Source organism: Sinocyclocheilus grahami, unplaced genomic scaffold (assembly GCF_001515645.1).
Source record: "Sinocyclocheilus grahami isolate Dianchi unplaced genomic scaffold, SAMN03320097.WGS_v1.1 scaffold67.1, whole genome shotgun sequence".
Classification (NCBI taxonomy): Eukaryota; Metazoa; Chordata; class Actinopteri; order Cypriniformes; family Cyprinidae; genus Sinocyclocheilus; species Sinocyclocheilus grahami.
The window spans coordinates 958,663-974,928 of NW_015505246.1; the positions used below are offsets into that span (position 1 = coordinate 958,663).

At 38.1% G+C, this 16,266-nt stretch overlaps 1 protein-coding gene and 1 non-coding gene across 3 annotated transcripts in view; one reads left to right on the forward strand and one right to left on the reverse strand.

Moving 5' to 3' along the window:
- Positions 1–546: 546 nt before the first annotated feature.
- trnaq-uug (transfer RNA glutamine (anticodon UUG)) lies at positions 547–618 on the reverse strand. The gene has a single exon. It is a non-coding gene; the product is annotated as a tRNA-Gln (tRNA).
- A 2,438-nt stretch (positions 619–3,056) lies between these two features.
- Positions 3,057–16,266, forward strand: part of vdrb (vitamin D receptor b) — a 25,579-nt gene continuing 12,369 nt past the window's right edge. Inside the window, exons 1-4 of one of the 2 annotated variants that reach the window (XM_016272038.1) lie at positions 3,057–3,762; positions 13,504–13,648; positions 13,791–13,921; positions 14,831–15,015. In XM_016272038.1, coding sequence (XP_016127524.1) covers positions 13,506–13,648; positions 13,791–13,921; positions 14,831–15,015 — 459 coding nt within the window. In that variant the 5' untranslated portion in view covers positions 3,057–3,762; positions 13,504–13,505. Of the gene's footprint in view, positions 3,763–13,421; positions 13,649–13,790; positions 13,922–14,830; positions 15,016–16,266 lie in introns of those variants that run through there. The other variant, XM_016272037.1, reaches the window with a different exon arrangement.

Below are 16,266 nucleotides of genomic sequence, written 5' to 3' on the forward strand. Positions count from 1 at the left end.
ATACCTTTCATGTGCTCTGCACAATGTGTATTTTATTGTGCAATTATTGTGATGAATAAAGTCACAAAAGTTTGGCAGTTTGCCTACAGAGTTTAAAAACAACAATTACTATGGTTTTTACAATTAATCACTGTAAAATAGATGGAGTAAAAATTATTTCATCACATTCATATTGTGATATCCATGTTTACAAATACAAACAAAATATGGCCATCACCATTACAAGGTATCAACTACTGTATTGTGGAGGGGTTATTTTCATTGTGCTGATATGTGTAGAGTTTGTTTTACTGTCACAAATTTTGCTGACTTTACCATAACCAGCTATCAAATATCAAAACCAGCCCACCCTTTCTCATCAATAAATGAAATATGAGCACACTCGCTTACTGAAGGCACTAATTGTTTGTTTTGTAAACATACACAAGCTTAATTAACAGCATTTCACGGAGGTACCTCGTTCATGCTTTATCCTAATTCAACACTATATTGCATTTGTTTTTATTCTTCGACTACTTTAGCGTTTTCTATATTTTCAAAAGGACGAGGTCCCACCGAGATTTGAACTCGGATCGCTGGATTCAAAGTCCAGAGTGCTAACCATTACACCATGGGACCGCATTGCCGGAAGAAGCGACATAACAACACTTATTCACTGTGTATAGTTATACTGTACGTTAACTGTTCTTTCCATTAAACTGCGCGTGCATATGCATATTTAGCGTGAATTTGCGACGCTTCCTTACAGTATTTAAGGTTATAATGCTTGGTTAGCTTATAGTCAATGGCAGGGTCTAGCAAACCAACAGTAAGTTATTTTGTGTAACTTTTGTATAAATAATAACCTATGTACTTTAATATTTGTCGAAATGTATTAGCGTTTTCATTTGATTTATTTACACTACCTATGTGTCTTTTCATATCATATTGTGTTATGTTTCGCCGTTTACACAGTCATGACGGGACCTGTTTAACTTCAGCTCGTCTCTTGAGCTGATCATCAGTTCCTCGGACTGAAGGCATTCTTGCACGCACACACAGTGAAAAGGGGTTTAATCGTATTATTTACTTATTTATACCTTTCTACCGAGAAACAGACCCATCAGATTGTTACAAAACGCTATGCTCCTTTTATTAGCCTCAAATCCGTACTAAAGATGACTTCCGAGCACAAACAATCAAGGGTGTTTACTGATTAAATGTATTCATTTAATCGTGACTAAAACACCTGCAACAAATATAGCGGATTCTTTAAGAATTTACAAGAGTCAAAAAATGGTCGGTCTGTAAAACGTCTTTATTTTGGTCATTTTTTCCACTGTTAATCATGTTTTTTTTCTCCGTGACACGTTGTGATATTTTCGTTCCGAGTAAATATGTAGCACAAAAGATGAGCGTTTTCTCCTATTTCCCTTTTTGGCTAATCTTAAAAAACATGAGACATTTTCATTACTAAATAAGGGTCAACAGACTAAAAAAATCTAGCCAATTTAATCTAATTTTACACAACTCTTAATTGACGCGTACACTGTATCAATCTAAATGCCTACTATATGAATCTCCCAAACAGCCTTATATTGCACAACAGCAAAGCATTAACACTGTAGCACTACTATTGCTGTTTAAAAAACGTATGGCTGATAATGTTTTATTGTGTATTTATTTTAAGCTATGTTTGATCTGATTTCCATACAGAATCCCGCTGGCTGCCCTTGACCTTTGACCTACAATGAAGTAACGTTCTATGTTCCACGCACATTCCACAGTGATCTTTGTAGTCTCTGAGAGGTTATGACCTGTTATATCACTGTAACCGTCAGAACATTTTGTAGGTGGGAAATGGAAAGAGGAGAACAAAGGTATGATCTTAGTCTTTAGCAAATGCAGACGACTATCTTGAGAGGGATCTTTTATAGGAGACCACCACAACAGAATCTTCTGAAGGTCACAAGACCAGATTAAACATCATAGATTCACGTGCAGTATTATTGTGTTAATAGTACAATGACACTGTATCAATTCCGTATCTCTTTTATTTTCTCTTTGCGGTGCTGTTTTAAATGGACATACAAAGCGTGCTTACTAGTACCCTAAACGTGCCCCTTTATATTTCCAGACAATAGCCCATATGTTCCTGTGAGAGGACGGCGGAAACAGCCAATGGATAACCATAAGAGGCCCCTCTCTCTGCATCTTTTACTTCCGTTCATGCCTCTACGATCTTCCTTTCACTACGTCACTCCATCACATTTCTCTTCCTTTATCTCAACATTCGCCATCAATCATTACAGCTCACATGCCTGCGCACAAACATGACACAGAACCTTTCTTCTGAATTCCCCCATGTGATCAGACTAACACAATCAAACTTGTGTTATTTTTCTCTTATGCATACACACACAGCTAGCCTTCAAGGCCTGAAACAGAAGCCTCTGCTATACTACTCAGGCAGACACACCCAAGTAAAACATGAACTCATCTCTTTACAAACCCAAATATTATATATATAAAAAAAAAAAGACTGGCCTTCACAGACGGCTGAACATTTCCATGACTTATTGCGGTAACTGTAGAGACCAAAAATCGCCTACTGCTATTAGGTTAAGTAGGTTATTGGCTGGGCCATACATTGTTTTGTGTTGAATTTATGTTTTTCTTAAAGGAACAGTAAAATGCAAAAATAAATTTCATTAATTTCATATCTCTCATCATTTATGCACCCTTTCCGACCCTGTGTGAGGGAATGTTAGGGAATAGCCTTGCCTCTTTCTCTTTTTTTTAAATACAATGAAAATGAAAAGTGCACAGGCTATCATTCTTTTGTGTTCCGGAGAAGAAAGAAAGTCATACATGCTTGCAACAACAGGATGAGTAAATGAAGCGTTTCTTCAATGCAGAATGAAGAGCCTGACACACATTTCTCGTCGTTTATACACGAATATAATGCTCGACCTCATGCGGACAAACTGTTTACCTCTTTGGTGCCTCTGACGTCACGACACACCCCTCGCGCGCGTGAGTGAGTGAGTGAGTGTGTGCGCGCGCAGCGCAGCAGCTCGCCTGTGAATGCAGTGGGGTTCGTGTGAGTGAGTGTGTTTTGCTTGTGGAATGTGGGAGTTGTCCCCACGCGCTTTACGAACAACTGACCTGTCCAAACAGTGCGCTCGTGGCAGAGGATGTCACACCAACCAAAACAGCAGACGCACGCTCACAGCACAGTCTTTGATCCGTTATTGGAGGAAAATCCGCTGTACAGGGTAGAGTCGGGGCGGGGCGTAATTACACGGAGTCCCATCTATTTAGGGTCAAGTACAACATTTTTACAGTCCTAACCAGCGTGGGTTCAAAGTTTGTTTTGTGCCCGGAAACTGCGAATCTCCCACAGGGCGCGGAGGAAGTGCGTTCAGAATCGACCGCTATTTTTTGGTCGTATTATTTTGTCTTTCGTTAATCCACAGACTCGCGATTAAATCTGCACGGGATGGATTGCAAAACTGCAATAGCCAGCGTGATTTGTTAGCATCTCGTCGACTAGCTCCTCCAGAGGCTCGACCGCGAGTTACGGGGCTGCGGCGCGGCTGGACGCGGAGCGAGGCGACCCTCTGCGGGCTGCGCTGCCGAGGCGGTGGGCGTGTTTTCTCGGCGTGCTAGCATGTGAGCTGGCGCCAAGTTCTCGGCGTGAAGAAAACAAGATTTACAAGTTACGGGCTGGAGCGAAGCAGCAAAAGTCACATCTCTCTTGGTCGGAAAAGTTGCACGCAGGTACGAAGCGAGCAGTGTACTCTAACGCACACTATTATCAAAGTGAACCTTGTGCGCACACTAATGCACTTCAAAACAAAAGCTGCTAGTCTGCTGATGTTAGGTAACCTACTCAAGTGACTGTTTTTTTTAACCTGGCACATAATCCAGAGAGAGTGCTCGTGTGGTAGATGCTGAGCTAAAACGCGTTTGTCACTTTAATAACGTTACCTGTTTATTTATTCGTTGTGTGTCTTTGATGCATCTGTCTCGTTGCACTGGTTGAATGTAATTTAAACACCGACCTTGGCAAGTTACACAAACTTTGCATGCCTCCGAGTACAGCTAGTTCTGAAGGATGACTTAAAGCAGCATATTCGTGCTAATTAAGCTTTAATTATATTCAAAGCAATGTAAAAGCGTGTAATGAGTTTGATAGTATAGCTGCGTATCGGCTCATCTGTTGCGGTAATTTCCAACTGCGACATCATCCAGCCACAGCGACAATATCGCTTCTATAGTTTTACCAGCACTGCTTTAGAGATTAACCTGATTTCTCTAACCAAATACTGTAATATCAGAGATGTACTGAACTAATTCATAATAAAACGTACAGTACGAGTGAATCAGATCGAATACGTGTTTTTTATGTATGTGTTGTGTTTGCGGTAATACTTTATAACAGGTTTCTTTGATAATATGACCAAACATTGTGGAAATACATGTTTAATCGATCATTAGTTAATATACATTACAGTAGTTACAATGTAATTAAACTTTCAGAAATATATTTTCGCATATGTAAATATACATAAAGACATGATCTATTATGCATTTGCTTATTTGTCTGTAATTTTTCATTGTAAGTGAGAATTATTGTTTCATTTAAACACATTTTTAAATGTTTTTGTTTTCTTGTACTTGTTAATCTTCTGCTGTCGTGATAATAAACATTATCGTCCTTTTTACCCTATGGTCCCAGCAAAATGTGCATATTAAGTGTTTTACCTGATGGGGGCCTATATCTGTTTTCTAAAACCTGATGATGAAAGTAAAACTTTATAAATGTTTTATTAAAAACCTAATAAACTGTAATAACCCTCCTATATCAGGTAAATTGAACCTTATCAGTATTGTTTAACATAATGCCCTTGTGGGTCATATAGGAGAGAGAGCGTGTGACTCTGACATGAAAGCCCATTGTGCTGTTGGTATGTTGAAAATCTGTTGTAGTTTGCATAGTTTGTTTAACATGTCGGTTGAACTGGGCTAGGACTTTTTTCCACCGTTCCTAATGGACTAACTAGTTAGGGCATGTCAGACAAAGCATGGTCAGAAGTGAATGGCTGGTCATTTTAATTCTCTTATTTTCTAGTTGTTTAGGTTGATGTTGGGTGGTAGACCTTTAAAATCAATGTAATGTTTACCCTTGTCCCACGTTGGAATGGCTAATAGGTTTGCAATGCCTAGGACTAGTTGTATCAGATAATGTGTTTGTGTGGCTGTAATGTAATTGGTAGAAGTGGTTGTTTTGGGAACGATGCTCTATTGTGCAAATTCAGGGTTGCGATTTTCTAATTTGAGTGGAAATAATATGAGATAGCCAACCATGTAACAAGATTAGACGTGATACCCTGGAAAGATTTCAAAACCCACTTTCCCTTTTACATCTTTTGTATGTACACTACTGTTCGAAAGTTTGGGGTCAGTCTTTTTTTTAAAGAAACAAATACTTTATTAAGCAAGACTGCATTAAATTAACCAAAAGAGACAGTAAAGTGTTAAAAAAAACTGTTCTTTTGAACTTTCTATTCATCAAGTAATCCTGATTTATTAATTTTTTTCACAAAAAGATTAAGCTTAAACATTGATAATGTGTTTCATGATCTCCAATCATGTGACACTGAAGACTGGAGTAATGGCTGCTGAAAATTCAGCTTGGCCACCACAGGAATAAATTATATATTAAAATAGAAAACGGTTATTTTAAATTGTTATACCTTTCACATTATTACTGTTTTTCCTGTATTTTTGCTCAAATAAATTCAGCCTTGATGACAATAAGAGGCTTCTTTCAAAAACATTAATAAATCTTACAAACTTTTGAACTAATGTATACCTACACACGCAACATATAGGCACACATTCTATTTTTTCCCCTATTTCTCTTCATTTTTGTTATTTGTTTGTCTTATCAGTGCAGGATAAATGACTGAAAATACGTAGATTTGTTTTCTGCTGAGCTCCTGTATGGACGGCAATAGCAAAATCTATATCGTCCTATAATGGATGTTTACATGTTCATTATAGTCCAGAATACCCATGCACCTGTATAATACGTTCTTAAACGTGATCAATTCTGAGTCTGTGTCATGCTGGACTTCCTTTGTACATGTCTGCCTTTATGTAGGTTGTACTGATGATATGTTCCTTTTGTTTAAAGGAACTGGATTGTGATGTTTAGGTTGTTATTGTGGCGGTGCTCGTTTCAGAGGCTGGAATGTGTGTGCCTGTGTGTAGTTTCTGTAACTCTAGGCAGAAGCTGTGAGGCCTTGACTGTAGCCCTGTAGAGAGGCCCATTGAAGGGGAAGTTGGCTCTGTATGTGTGTGTATGCGTGTGTGTGCATGCAGACCACTGGGATTGGACACAGGGTAGAAAGACCCCCTGTACGGAAAGAGGGAAAAGGGAGGAAGGAGGAGTCATTTACACTTTTCTGGTCATGTGTGTGTTCTTGCCCCGTGTTTTGCATGGACAGAGTGAGTGGTCGCGTTACGGCAAGGGTAACCAAAGACAAATACGTAAAAATGGCTGTTCACAGCTGAGAAAGATTTCTCAATAGTAAACAGCCTAAATTTGACTTCAGGCCATTTTGTAATGTAACTTGTACAGTGTTGGTCTGATGTTTGTTTATTTACTGTGGCTAATGTTTTACAGTGCTATCTTTGTCTTTGCATCTGATTTAAATAATATTTGTTTGCTTATGGTGAATTTAACAGTTCAGAAATAATTGATGTTCAGTGTGAGGAGGTTTTTCAGCATGATGGAATGATAAATGATTAATGTATGTCTTTGCGCAGCGTATCTTCGGCTACTGTGGATTGGTACTATTTGCTCAGTGCTTGACATTGCTATATATGGCTTCACTAAACCTGCATGGACTGAGAGTCAAATAGACTGAAATAACACAGAATATGTATGATCTTTTTTTATTTCTTTCCATAGCATTGATTTCTATAAGATCCTATAGTTACTTTGCGTAGTACCGCAGTATATAAGGGATAATATACAGTCAGCCTAGGTGATCAGGAAGTGGAGGGATCTTGTGTCACCCTAATTACATACTTACCAAGTAAATAGGCTACATAAATTATACTTATAAAGTTTAGTGGTCATTACACAAAAATAACTGACAACAGAGTAAAAAACATATCTCGAGACATTATGACGGGGTTTTCTCCCCCATCCCACTGCAACTTGTGTTTTTAAATGAAAAATGTAACCTGTGTGATTGGCTTTCAGCCCTTTGTATTAAACTATGAATACATACATGATGCTGTTTTGTTTATAGTTGTTTAAAAGCAACTTAATTAATTATAATTGGTTTATAAACATTTTAAACATTATGCACTTTTTTCACAGATAGTCATGTTATCTTATATGCTTTGAATAAATGTGCATTGGTCGATGCGCCCTCTTGTGGCCTCAGCAGAGAAGCCAAAAGCTTTTCTTCACCCTAACTGCAATTATGCATTTTAAATTAGAATATAATTCGAATTTAGTTTTTTAGCCATTTTGACAGCCCTAGTGTACATATGTAGAACATTTTAGTTTTTTTTTTTTTATCTCAGGGTACCACTCCAGTGACAGCTTTATACTTTTTTTCTGAAACTGTATAAGTAATGCAAAATAAATAAATATAAATCCTGAGAGTAAAGTAAAATAAAAGTAGAGATGTTGCTGCAGTCTCCACTGTAATAAAAGGATGGTTCACCCAAAAATGAAAATTATGTGATCATTTACTCATCTCGTGTCTTGTGTTGTTCCAATCTGTGTGACTTTCTTTTCTTCAGTGGGTTAAATCTAAACCAGCTTGATTTTAACTCGTATATGGGCTGTTCCGTCTCCTGAGGGGTATGTTAATGTAAATGCTGCCTGTGGTTAAACATCTAGCATAAACAATTACTTATACATTCACGTAACGTGTATATGTTTTTACCCTGTTCAAATGGAAATCTCTGAAAGAATCCGACAGAAAAATGACTTTACCATGTCCTCATAGAGTGTTGCTTGGCATGAGTTTTAGTTTGTATTTGTGTGGTGTACTTGTGGAATTTTGTGTGTGTGTGTGTGTGTGTGTGAGAGAGAGACTTTGTGTGTGTGAGTGTGTGGCAGTGTTATAATCTGGCACTGTGTTTCCAGTAGGGTTCGTGTGAGGACAACAGCAGTTTCTGTCTTCTGGACCCGAACTGACCCAACTGGCTCTGCGCATTACACAAACACACATATTTCCTTGGCGTGTGTGTGTGTGTGTGTGTGTGGAGGAAATGTGTAGGACAGTTTGTCTCGAAGTCTCTGTCTGTTTTTATGTTTTTTATGGGCCTGCTGATCGTTCTGCCATTATAGCCGTCAAAGCCAGTTTGCCGGGTCGCTCCAAGTGCAAGAACATTTCTACAGGGCTTTAGTATGTATGTGTTTTCCACATGGTCTCCATGCCAGGCCTGACATTCCTGCCGTGTGAGTCTGTCTCTGTCTGTTGTCATAGCTAATGAAGGTTTATGAAACCCTGACAGCATCTCTGTCCTGTCCTGCACACAGGCGCCCCTCAGCTTCAAGGGCTGGGGTGCTTTTCTCTGTGTTTACTTACATTTATGACCTAACTATGCCTAAATGTTACACTAGTTACAAAGTTGACCTGCATTATGCAGCTTCTAGAAGTATTTATTCCAAAGGAACCATAGCTACACATGTCGATTGAAGTATCACCGTAGCTACATGTTATACAATTATTATATAACATGAGCACTGTATGTTACACAATAACCACTGGTAATATGTTATGGAATATGCTAATCTGTGGTTATCATCAATGACTTTGCTCTCTGAATTTGTTTTCGAAGATGAGGTCAAAGTCAATTCTCACCATATTTTCAAACCGTTTTCAATTTAGATTAAAAGATAACGATCGTGCATGTTTCTTCATAGGCGATCTTCTCCCCTTTAGTCATGCGGTACCTCATGTACTTTTATATGATAAAAAGGCCATTGCACTCACATCCAGGTCATTCTGCTGAAGAGGGACAGTCTTTCTCGTACACCTTGTCCTACATACTTGTTAGTGCTTTGTGATGCTTCAGTCAGTTCAATCATTAACTCTGAACTACCTTAAAGGGCATCACGATCGGACATATAGTGAGGTCGCAGTCAAAGTGTCAGTCATGCCGTCTTCACATGTCCGGATCTAAAATATCACAGGTGTTCTCAGATTACCTAGATGCTATGTGGCATCAGATGAAACATTAACCTGTCCGGCAAATTAAGACACATTTAACATTTTCTGAAAGTCTCTTATCTCCTGCATGCTATGTGTGCGTTGATAACAAGAGTCATAAACTGAAGTAAGTGTGAATAATGGAGATGTGATGTGCACAGTCCAAATTCTCAATGTGCACACGCAGTTAATGATTTTGGAGACTTGTGAAAGCAAGGACTAAATTTACCCAACAATTGCTTTTAGAATGAGTGGTTTTAGTCTTTAAACATTTATATTATTAGCAGGAAAATAGTCATATTAAATCGGTCAGTTCTTCTAACCTTCCGTCTTTTTGTGAAATCAATGTTTTGGACTTTAAATGTTAAGTTCATTTTAGATTACTGAGTGTAATACGGAGCATTGCTCATAATATTAGTTGATGAGGACTATATTGTATAGCCAGGCTAATCACTCATAGCTACAGCTCACTTCACTAAGTCTGCTTTATTATTTAAAATATTTTTTTTCCCACAGGCTGTTGAGAAATTAGGTACAATCCAGAATAATGAAACTCAATGACTTTTTTCCTGCACTTGAGTGCACTGAATGTGAATGCTTGTGTAAGCATGTATGATGTTAAAATAACCTAAAAGTATATGAATTGCGTTATTTTATTTGAAAAAAGTACCAGTCTGTTTTATATTTTCTTATGCAATGACAGATGCATTTAAACAGTTTGTTTGCGCCAATACTTCAAAGTTCACATTCATATTATTAAAACACTTTTTGTAATAGTTTATTTAATAATTTTAAAGGGGTCATAGGATGCTACATGCACTTTTACAAGTTGTTTGAACTGAAATGTGTGTTGGCAGTGTGTGTACACAACCACCGTATAATGATAAAAATCCACCCAGTGCTTTTTTAAAAATCTGGTTAAATGTTTTCCCCTTTCACAAATCGAGCCGATCTCAGATGTCTGTCTGTGTGACGTCACACAGACAGGTCCCTCCCACGATAGATTGATTGACTGTAGCGTTTCAGCACAGACTGGACTGGTGGCTTAACCTAGAGCTGCCCTGAGTGAGCTGTCATCAGTCCGCCATTGTTTCACCGCCGGAGCAGATGTAGACAAGAATGACTCCTAAGCGATTGAGGTGTTCTGTTGTTGGATGTAATAATGAACATAGCAGTCATCATTTACTCCCGACATCTGAGCCGCTGAACTCGCAGTGGATTACATTTTTGAAGGAAATGTGCCCCCGATCTACGTAAATGCGTCTGTTCGCGCGAATAATTCTTGATCCAACCTCATCTACAGAAAAACTGAGATACTGTGATGCCGTGTCCGGCCGGAGCGACGAGACAAAAACATTAAAACCCATTATAAACGAGGCATTTGTTGCATCCAGTGGGGACATAATTACTGATTATAATGATTTGTACTGTCTTTTTATGCGTTGCGTTGCATTGCATCGCGCCTCGTAAACATAAAACTCTCTCTGCATTTGTGATCAGAGAAATTACAAACAACAAGTGCTACTCTACTGCCCAAACGGCTTAGCGTGCGCTGAGGCCGGGCTAGAGTGAGCTGAGGCCGGGCTAGCGTGAGCTGAGGCGGTGGGGTTGAGAATGGCGCGCCCGGCAGATCAACGAATGAGCGGCAACCACATGTGACGACCCCGGGCTGGATATCGTCCACTTTTGGAAGACCAAACAAAGTAGTTTCGCTTTCACAACGAAGCACACAGCGCCTTCACGACATGGCTGCAGCGTCAACAAAACTACAGCGAGAATAAAAGTTATGCCTTCTTTATTTGCGTGAACATTTGGGCGGCATTATGCAAATCTTCCCACATAATGGGGGCGTGTTAGAATGAGCCGTTTTAGGTAGGTGTGGCTGACTGTGCACTTTCATAAAGAATATCTCTTTGGATTTGAGACTTTAGTCTTTGCAACTTTACAGATCTTCTTTATGCACCAAGAGCTTGTAACACTCCAAAGAGAAAGGAAAAATTGAAATGGCATCTTATGACCCCTTTAACATTTAAAGGAAAATGCTACAAAAACAGCTTGGTCTGAAAAGAGCTGTTTTTGACGGTAAAAAAGGTGTTTTTTACACTACCATTGAGAAATTTTAACAAAACTATGTTACAGACTTTTCATTAAGACCCTAAAGAATCATATCAACTTGTGGAAAATGGGCGTACTATGACCCTTTTAAGTTGATTTATTATTATGACTTACGTCTGTCCTCCTTTTTGAATCTGTCTGTATATTGACAAGCAAAAACAATCATTATCATTACTGGATATGCCAAGAAAAATAACAACGTCCATCTGCAGGTTACCTTCAAAAATATGCACATAAGCAGTGCCATGTTTGTGGCTGACTGCCAACTAAATCTTCACAAACTGGGATTGCAAATGTTTCACACATTTTGAATAGATGAATAAATGAACAGCCCAGTTTAGATAAATGCATCATTATGTGCTGAAGTGTTTTGAAATAGTTTTATTAGTGTGAGTTTTCTGTGTGCTTTAGAGTAATTTGAGAACTTTCTCTTGAAGAGGCCATGTCGTGTGTGTGTGTGTAGAACTGAACTAGTATTTAAGTAGGTATACTTGCCATATATGAAGCTTTTAGCATATTTTCCAGCCGAAAGATTCTGTTTATAGCGAAGAGCTCTCAAAAAGGCATTTTTTACCTCAAAGTAGGAATTTCCTCATAACTTACTGAGTGAAAACAGAAAAACACCCTCTACGCCGAGGTATGTTTATTTGGTTTGTGCTGTCCCTGCTTGTATACACCGAGTCGTGATGCCCCTGCGACCTTTCACATAGATCTCCACTTTATTGCTGATCCCATGTATTACGATGAAGAGTTAATCGCGTGCTGTTATCATACACACATTTATTGTGACAATGTTCTTATCACCTGATGCTTTTTAGCTGTTTGAGTTGGTGTGTCACTTTGACCTCTGACTCATTTCAGCATAGCTGCTGTTCCTCATGGGTTGTTCAGTGGGTCTGTAATGATTTTATGTTTATGTGTTTGCTGACCTTGTTCTTTTTATTTTATATTTCTTTCAAAAAAGGCTTCTGATGGAGAGATTGAAACTGACATCTGTTTGTTTTCATTTGCACAGTCTCCTACAACCTCTAATCCTCCTGCCCTTCCTCAATGGTGTAGCACTGATAGCTAATTAATATTCCCCTCTATCTCGTACACTCTTTATCAATGCACATACATTAGTGATGCTTATATAAAGAACACTGTTTTTTTTCCCCATTCAGTTTGTGATACTGGCCTCATGGCTTTAATCAGAATGATTTATTGTTCTATTAAAGGATTGTTAATTATTCAACACTTGCTAAAGAATGTCAGTTATGATTTGTGGTTTTGTTATGCTGTCAGTCTGTGCTGAAGAAAGAGGACATTTCCTTTTGTTTCTGTCTTTTTTCTGCCTTACATAAACTACCGGTCAAAAGTTTATAATAATTAAAATCTTGTCATGTTTATGAAATAAGTCTCTTATGCTCAGCAAGGCTGCATGTATTTGATAAAAATTCAGTCAAAATGTTAATATTCTAAAATATTACAATTTAAAATATCTGTTTTCTATTTTAATGTGTTAAAAATTTAATTTATTTCTTTGATTATTAATTTGACAATTTTTTACTGTTACCACAGTGTCACATGATCCTTCAGAAATCATTCTAATATTCTGATTTGATACTCAGTTTTATCAGTTATTATTGATGCTCAATTATTTTAATAATGGTTCTTATTATCACGGTTGAAAACTTGTTTTGCTGGCCAAAATTTATGTGGAAAAGGTGATACTTGATATTTTTCAGGATTCTTTGATGAATAAAAACCTTGAAAGAACAGCATTTATTTGAATAAGAAATCTTTTGTGACTTTTTTTATTGTTTTATATTATTTAAAATGTATTTTTTTGTTTTAAATCTTCCTTATCCCAAACTATTGAATAGTGTATCACGTTTTCCACAGAATAATAAAAAGCAAGTTATGATATTTATCATTATCAGCTCTTGTTTTGAGCACCAAATCTGCATATTAGAATGATTTCAGAAGGATCATGCTACACTGAAGACTAGAGTAGCTTAAGTTTTGTCATCTCAGGAATAAATTAAATATATTTAATTAGAAGACAGTTCTTTTAAAATTGCAATAGTGCAATCTGTGTTCTCCTTTCCATCATCCTCGTAAATGCACAACTCTGTATGTTTGACTGTTTCTCCTCCTCCTCCTCCGTCTCCAATAGTGATGGAGTCAGCCGTTAGTACATCCACTCAAGTGCCAGATGAGTTTGATCGTAATGTTCCACGGATCTGTGGTGTGTGTGGAGACAAAGCCACTGGCTTTCACTTTAATGCGATGACCTGCGAGGGCTGCAAAGGCTTCTTCAGGTACACACACCCTTTCTCTTATCCAATTTGGTATTCACACAGTTACACCGATGTTCATTAAGAAACACATTAACACATATTATCTGTAACCAATGTCATACTGCCAGACTATTTTTAGTGTTTTCGTGTGTGTGTTCATTAGGCGCAGTATGAAGCGGAAGGCCAGTTTTACCTGTCCTTTTAATGGAAGCTGCACCATCACTAAAGATAACCGTCGCCACTGCCAGGCCTGCAGACTCAAGCGTTGCCTGGATATTGGCATGATGAAAGAGTGTGAGTTACTAGCCAGCATGACACATCTCAGAACACTGATTACTGGGAGCCAAGATATACTTTGTTACATCACGTTTTAATTATAGTTTAGATTTTATTTACCCTGCAGTGTCAAAACCTTCCAAATGTCATTTTTGCGATCTTGCAGGAATGCTATGCTGTTTGTAAGGTTGTTCCAAACAAAAGCAAGTAAGATGATCCGGTCACAAAAGGTCCCGAAAGGCTGTTAGAAAAGTAATACTTAGTATAAGGAAGTAGTTTGTGAGCACATGATCCTGTGTGGCAGCTCTTTGCGAATCATTTGGAAAGCGAAAGGTACTTCAGATTATGGATTTCACAATGATTGCTCTCGTGTTTGAAGAATCATCAGTGGAAAATATAGCTTGTATGTTATCACGTTTTTGGTTTTTTTAAATAATCATAAAACGGCAATATTTGATGCAAATGTTTTACTGACCCCATCAATCGTAATAGCAATAAACCTGTATATTGCTTTAACCCTAAAAATAAATAGTTTAATCATTTTTATATAGATAGTCTGAAAATTAATAATAGTAATCCTTGGATTAGTGGGGGAAATGGAAGAGAAATATCCAGACTATTTAGCTGTTTTAGAAAAAAGATATTGAGATAATGTGGTTCAATTTTTTCAAGTATTTCTACAAGTATAAATGGTCTGATGGAATTGTTCTCCCCCTTGTCAGTTTCTATGAGACTGAATTAAATTAAAGCTATTGATTAAACTCTATTGAACGATACTAAAGTAAATTATAGTGAATTATGGTCGTAATATAACACTGGAGAACAACATACTATATAAGTTTCTAATTTTTTTTATCTGTATTTTACCTGTAATAAAATTATATTACATGAGCACAGTAATGATGCTCATCTGTCTTTTTCCTTCAGTTATACTGACGGATGAGGAAGTTCAGAGGAAAAAAGAGCTGATCCAGAGGAGAAAGGATGAGGAGGCACAGAGGGAGGCGCAGAAGCCCCGGCTTTCAGAGGAGCAGCGCAGCATCATTGATACGCTCGTGGATGCACATCACAAAACCTTTGACGATTCCTACTCCGACTTCTCACGCTTCAGAGTAAAATATTCATCTGATTTTTCTCCATTCTCTTCCTCTCTTCTGTATGCCATTCTCTTAGTTTCAGCCAGTTTTAACGTGCCCCTATTATGGATTTTTGAAAATTATGTGTGTAACACAGCTCTAAGTGAATGAAAACATCCTGCAAAGTTTTAAATCTGAAAGTGCACCGCGTGTAAAGTTATTGTCTCTCAAAAGAAAGAGTTGACTCTGAATCATTGAAACGAGTCATTTTTAAAACAAATCCCAAGCTGTTTCATGTTGACGTCAACATGAAACATTAGCATATTACCCGCCCACTTGTTGGTCTTTTTGGGTTGGTCAGAATGAAAATGCAAATTCATTCTTTGCCACTAGGTGCCGCTTTTGTAGCAAAATAAAATAGCTGTTTCCCCGGTAACGCTGTACACAAAGCAGCACTGCGCTCACAAAAGCTGCTTTATCAGGCATGATTAAATGAAAATGAGACCAATCGGACCCATCACTGCAGATTAGCTTCACGCAAAGGAGGGGTTTGGAAAAATGAATCGTTGAGCGAATCATTTGGGAGTCATTGAGCAAGTAAGGTAAAAATAAATGAAAATTATGAGACAATGAAAGTCTTTTTTTGACCTTGCATGCATGTCAACCTGTTGTTGGGGACTCCCAAAACCAAAAAATTAACTTTCATTACCCATAATAGGGACACTTTTAAATGTTCTTGTACAGTGAGCCTAATGAGCTTTTGGACCCTTCAGTGACACATAATGTTGCCTGCATTCAAAGGGGTCATATGATGCTGCTAAAAAGAACATTATTTTGTGTATTTGGTGTAATGAAATGTGTTTATGCAGTTTAAAGTTCAAAAAACACATTATTTTCCACATACTGTACATTATTGTTTCTCCTCTATGCCCCGCCTTTTTGAAATGCGTTGATTTTTACAAAGCTCATCGGTCTGAAAGAGCGAGGTGTGCTGTGATTGGCCAGCTATCCAATGCGTTGTGATTGGCCGAATACCTCAAGCGTGAGACGGAAATGTTATGCCCCTCACATACTGTTGATGCCGTGTCCGGCCGGAGTGACGAGACAAAAACATTCAAACCCATTACAAACGAGGCATTTGTTGCATCCAGTGGGGACATAATTACTGATTATAATGACTTATACTTGCGCTGAGGCTGGGATAGAGTGAGCTGAGGCCGGGCTAGAGTGAGCTGAGGCCTGGCTAGCGTGAGCCGAAGCCCCGGCTTAGTGTGCGCTGAGGCCGGG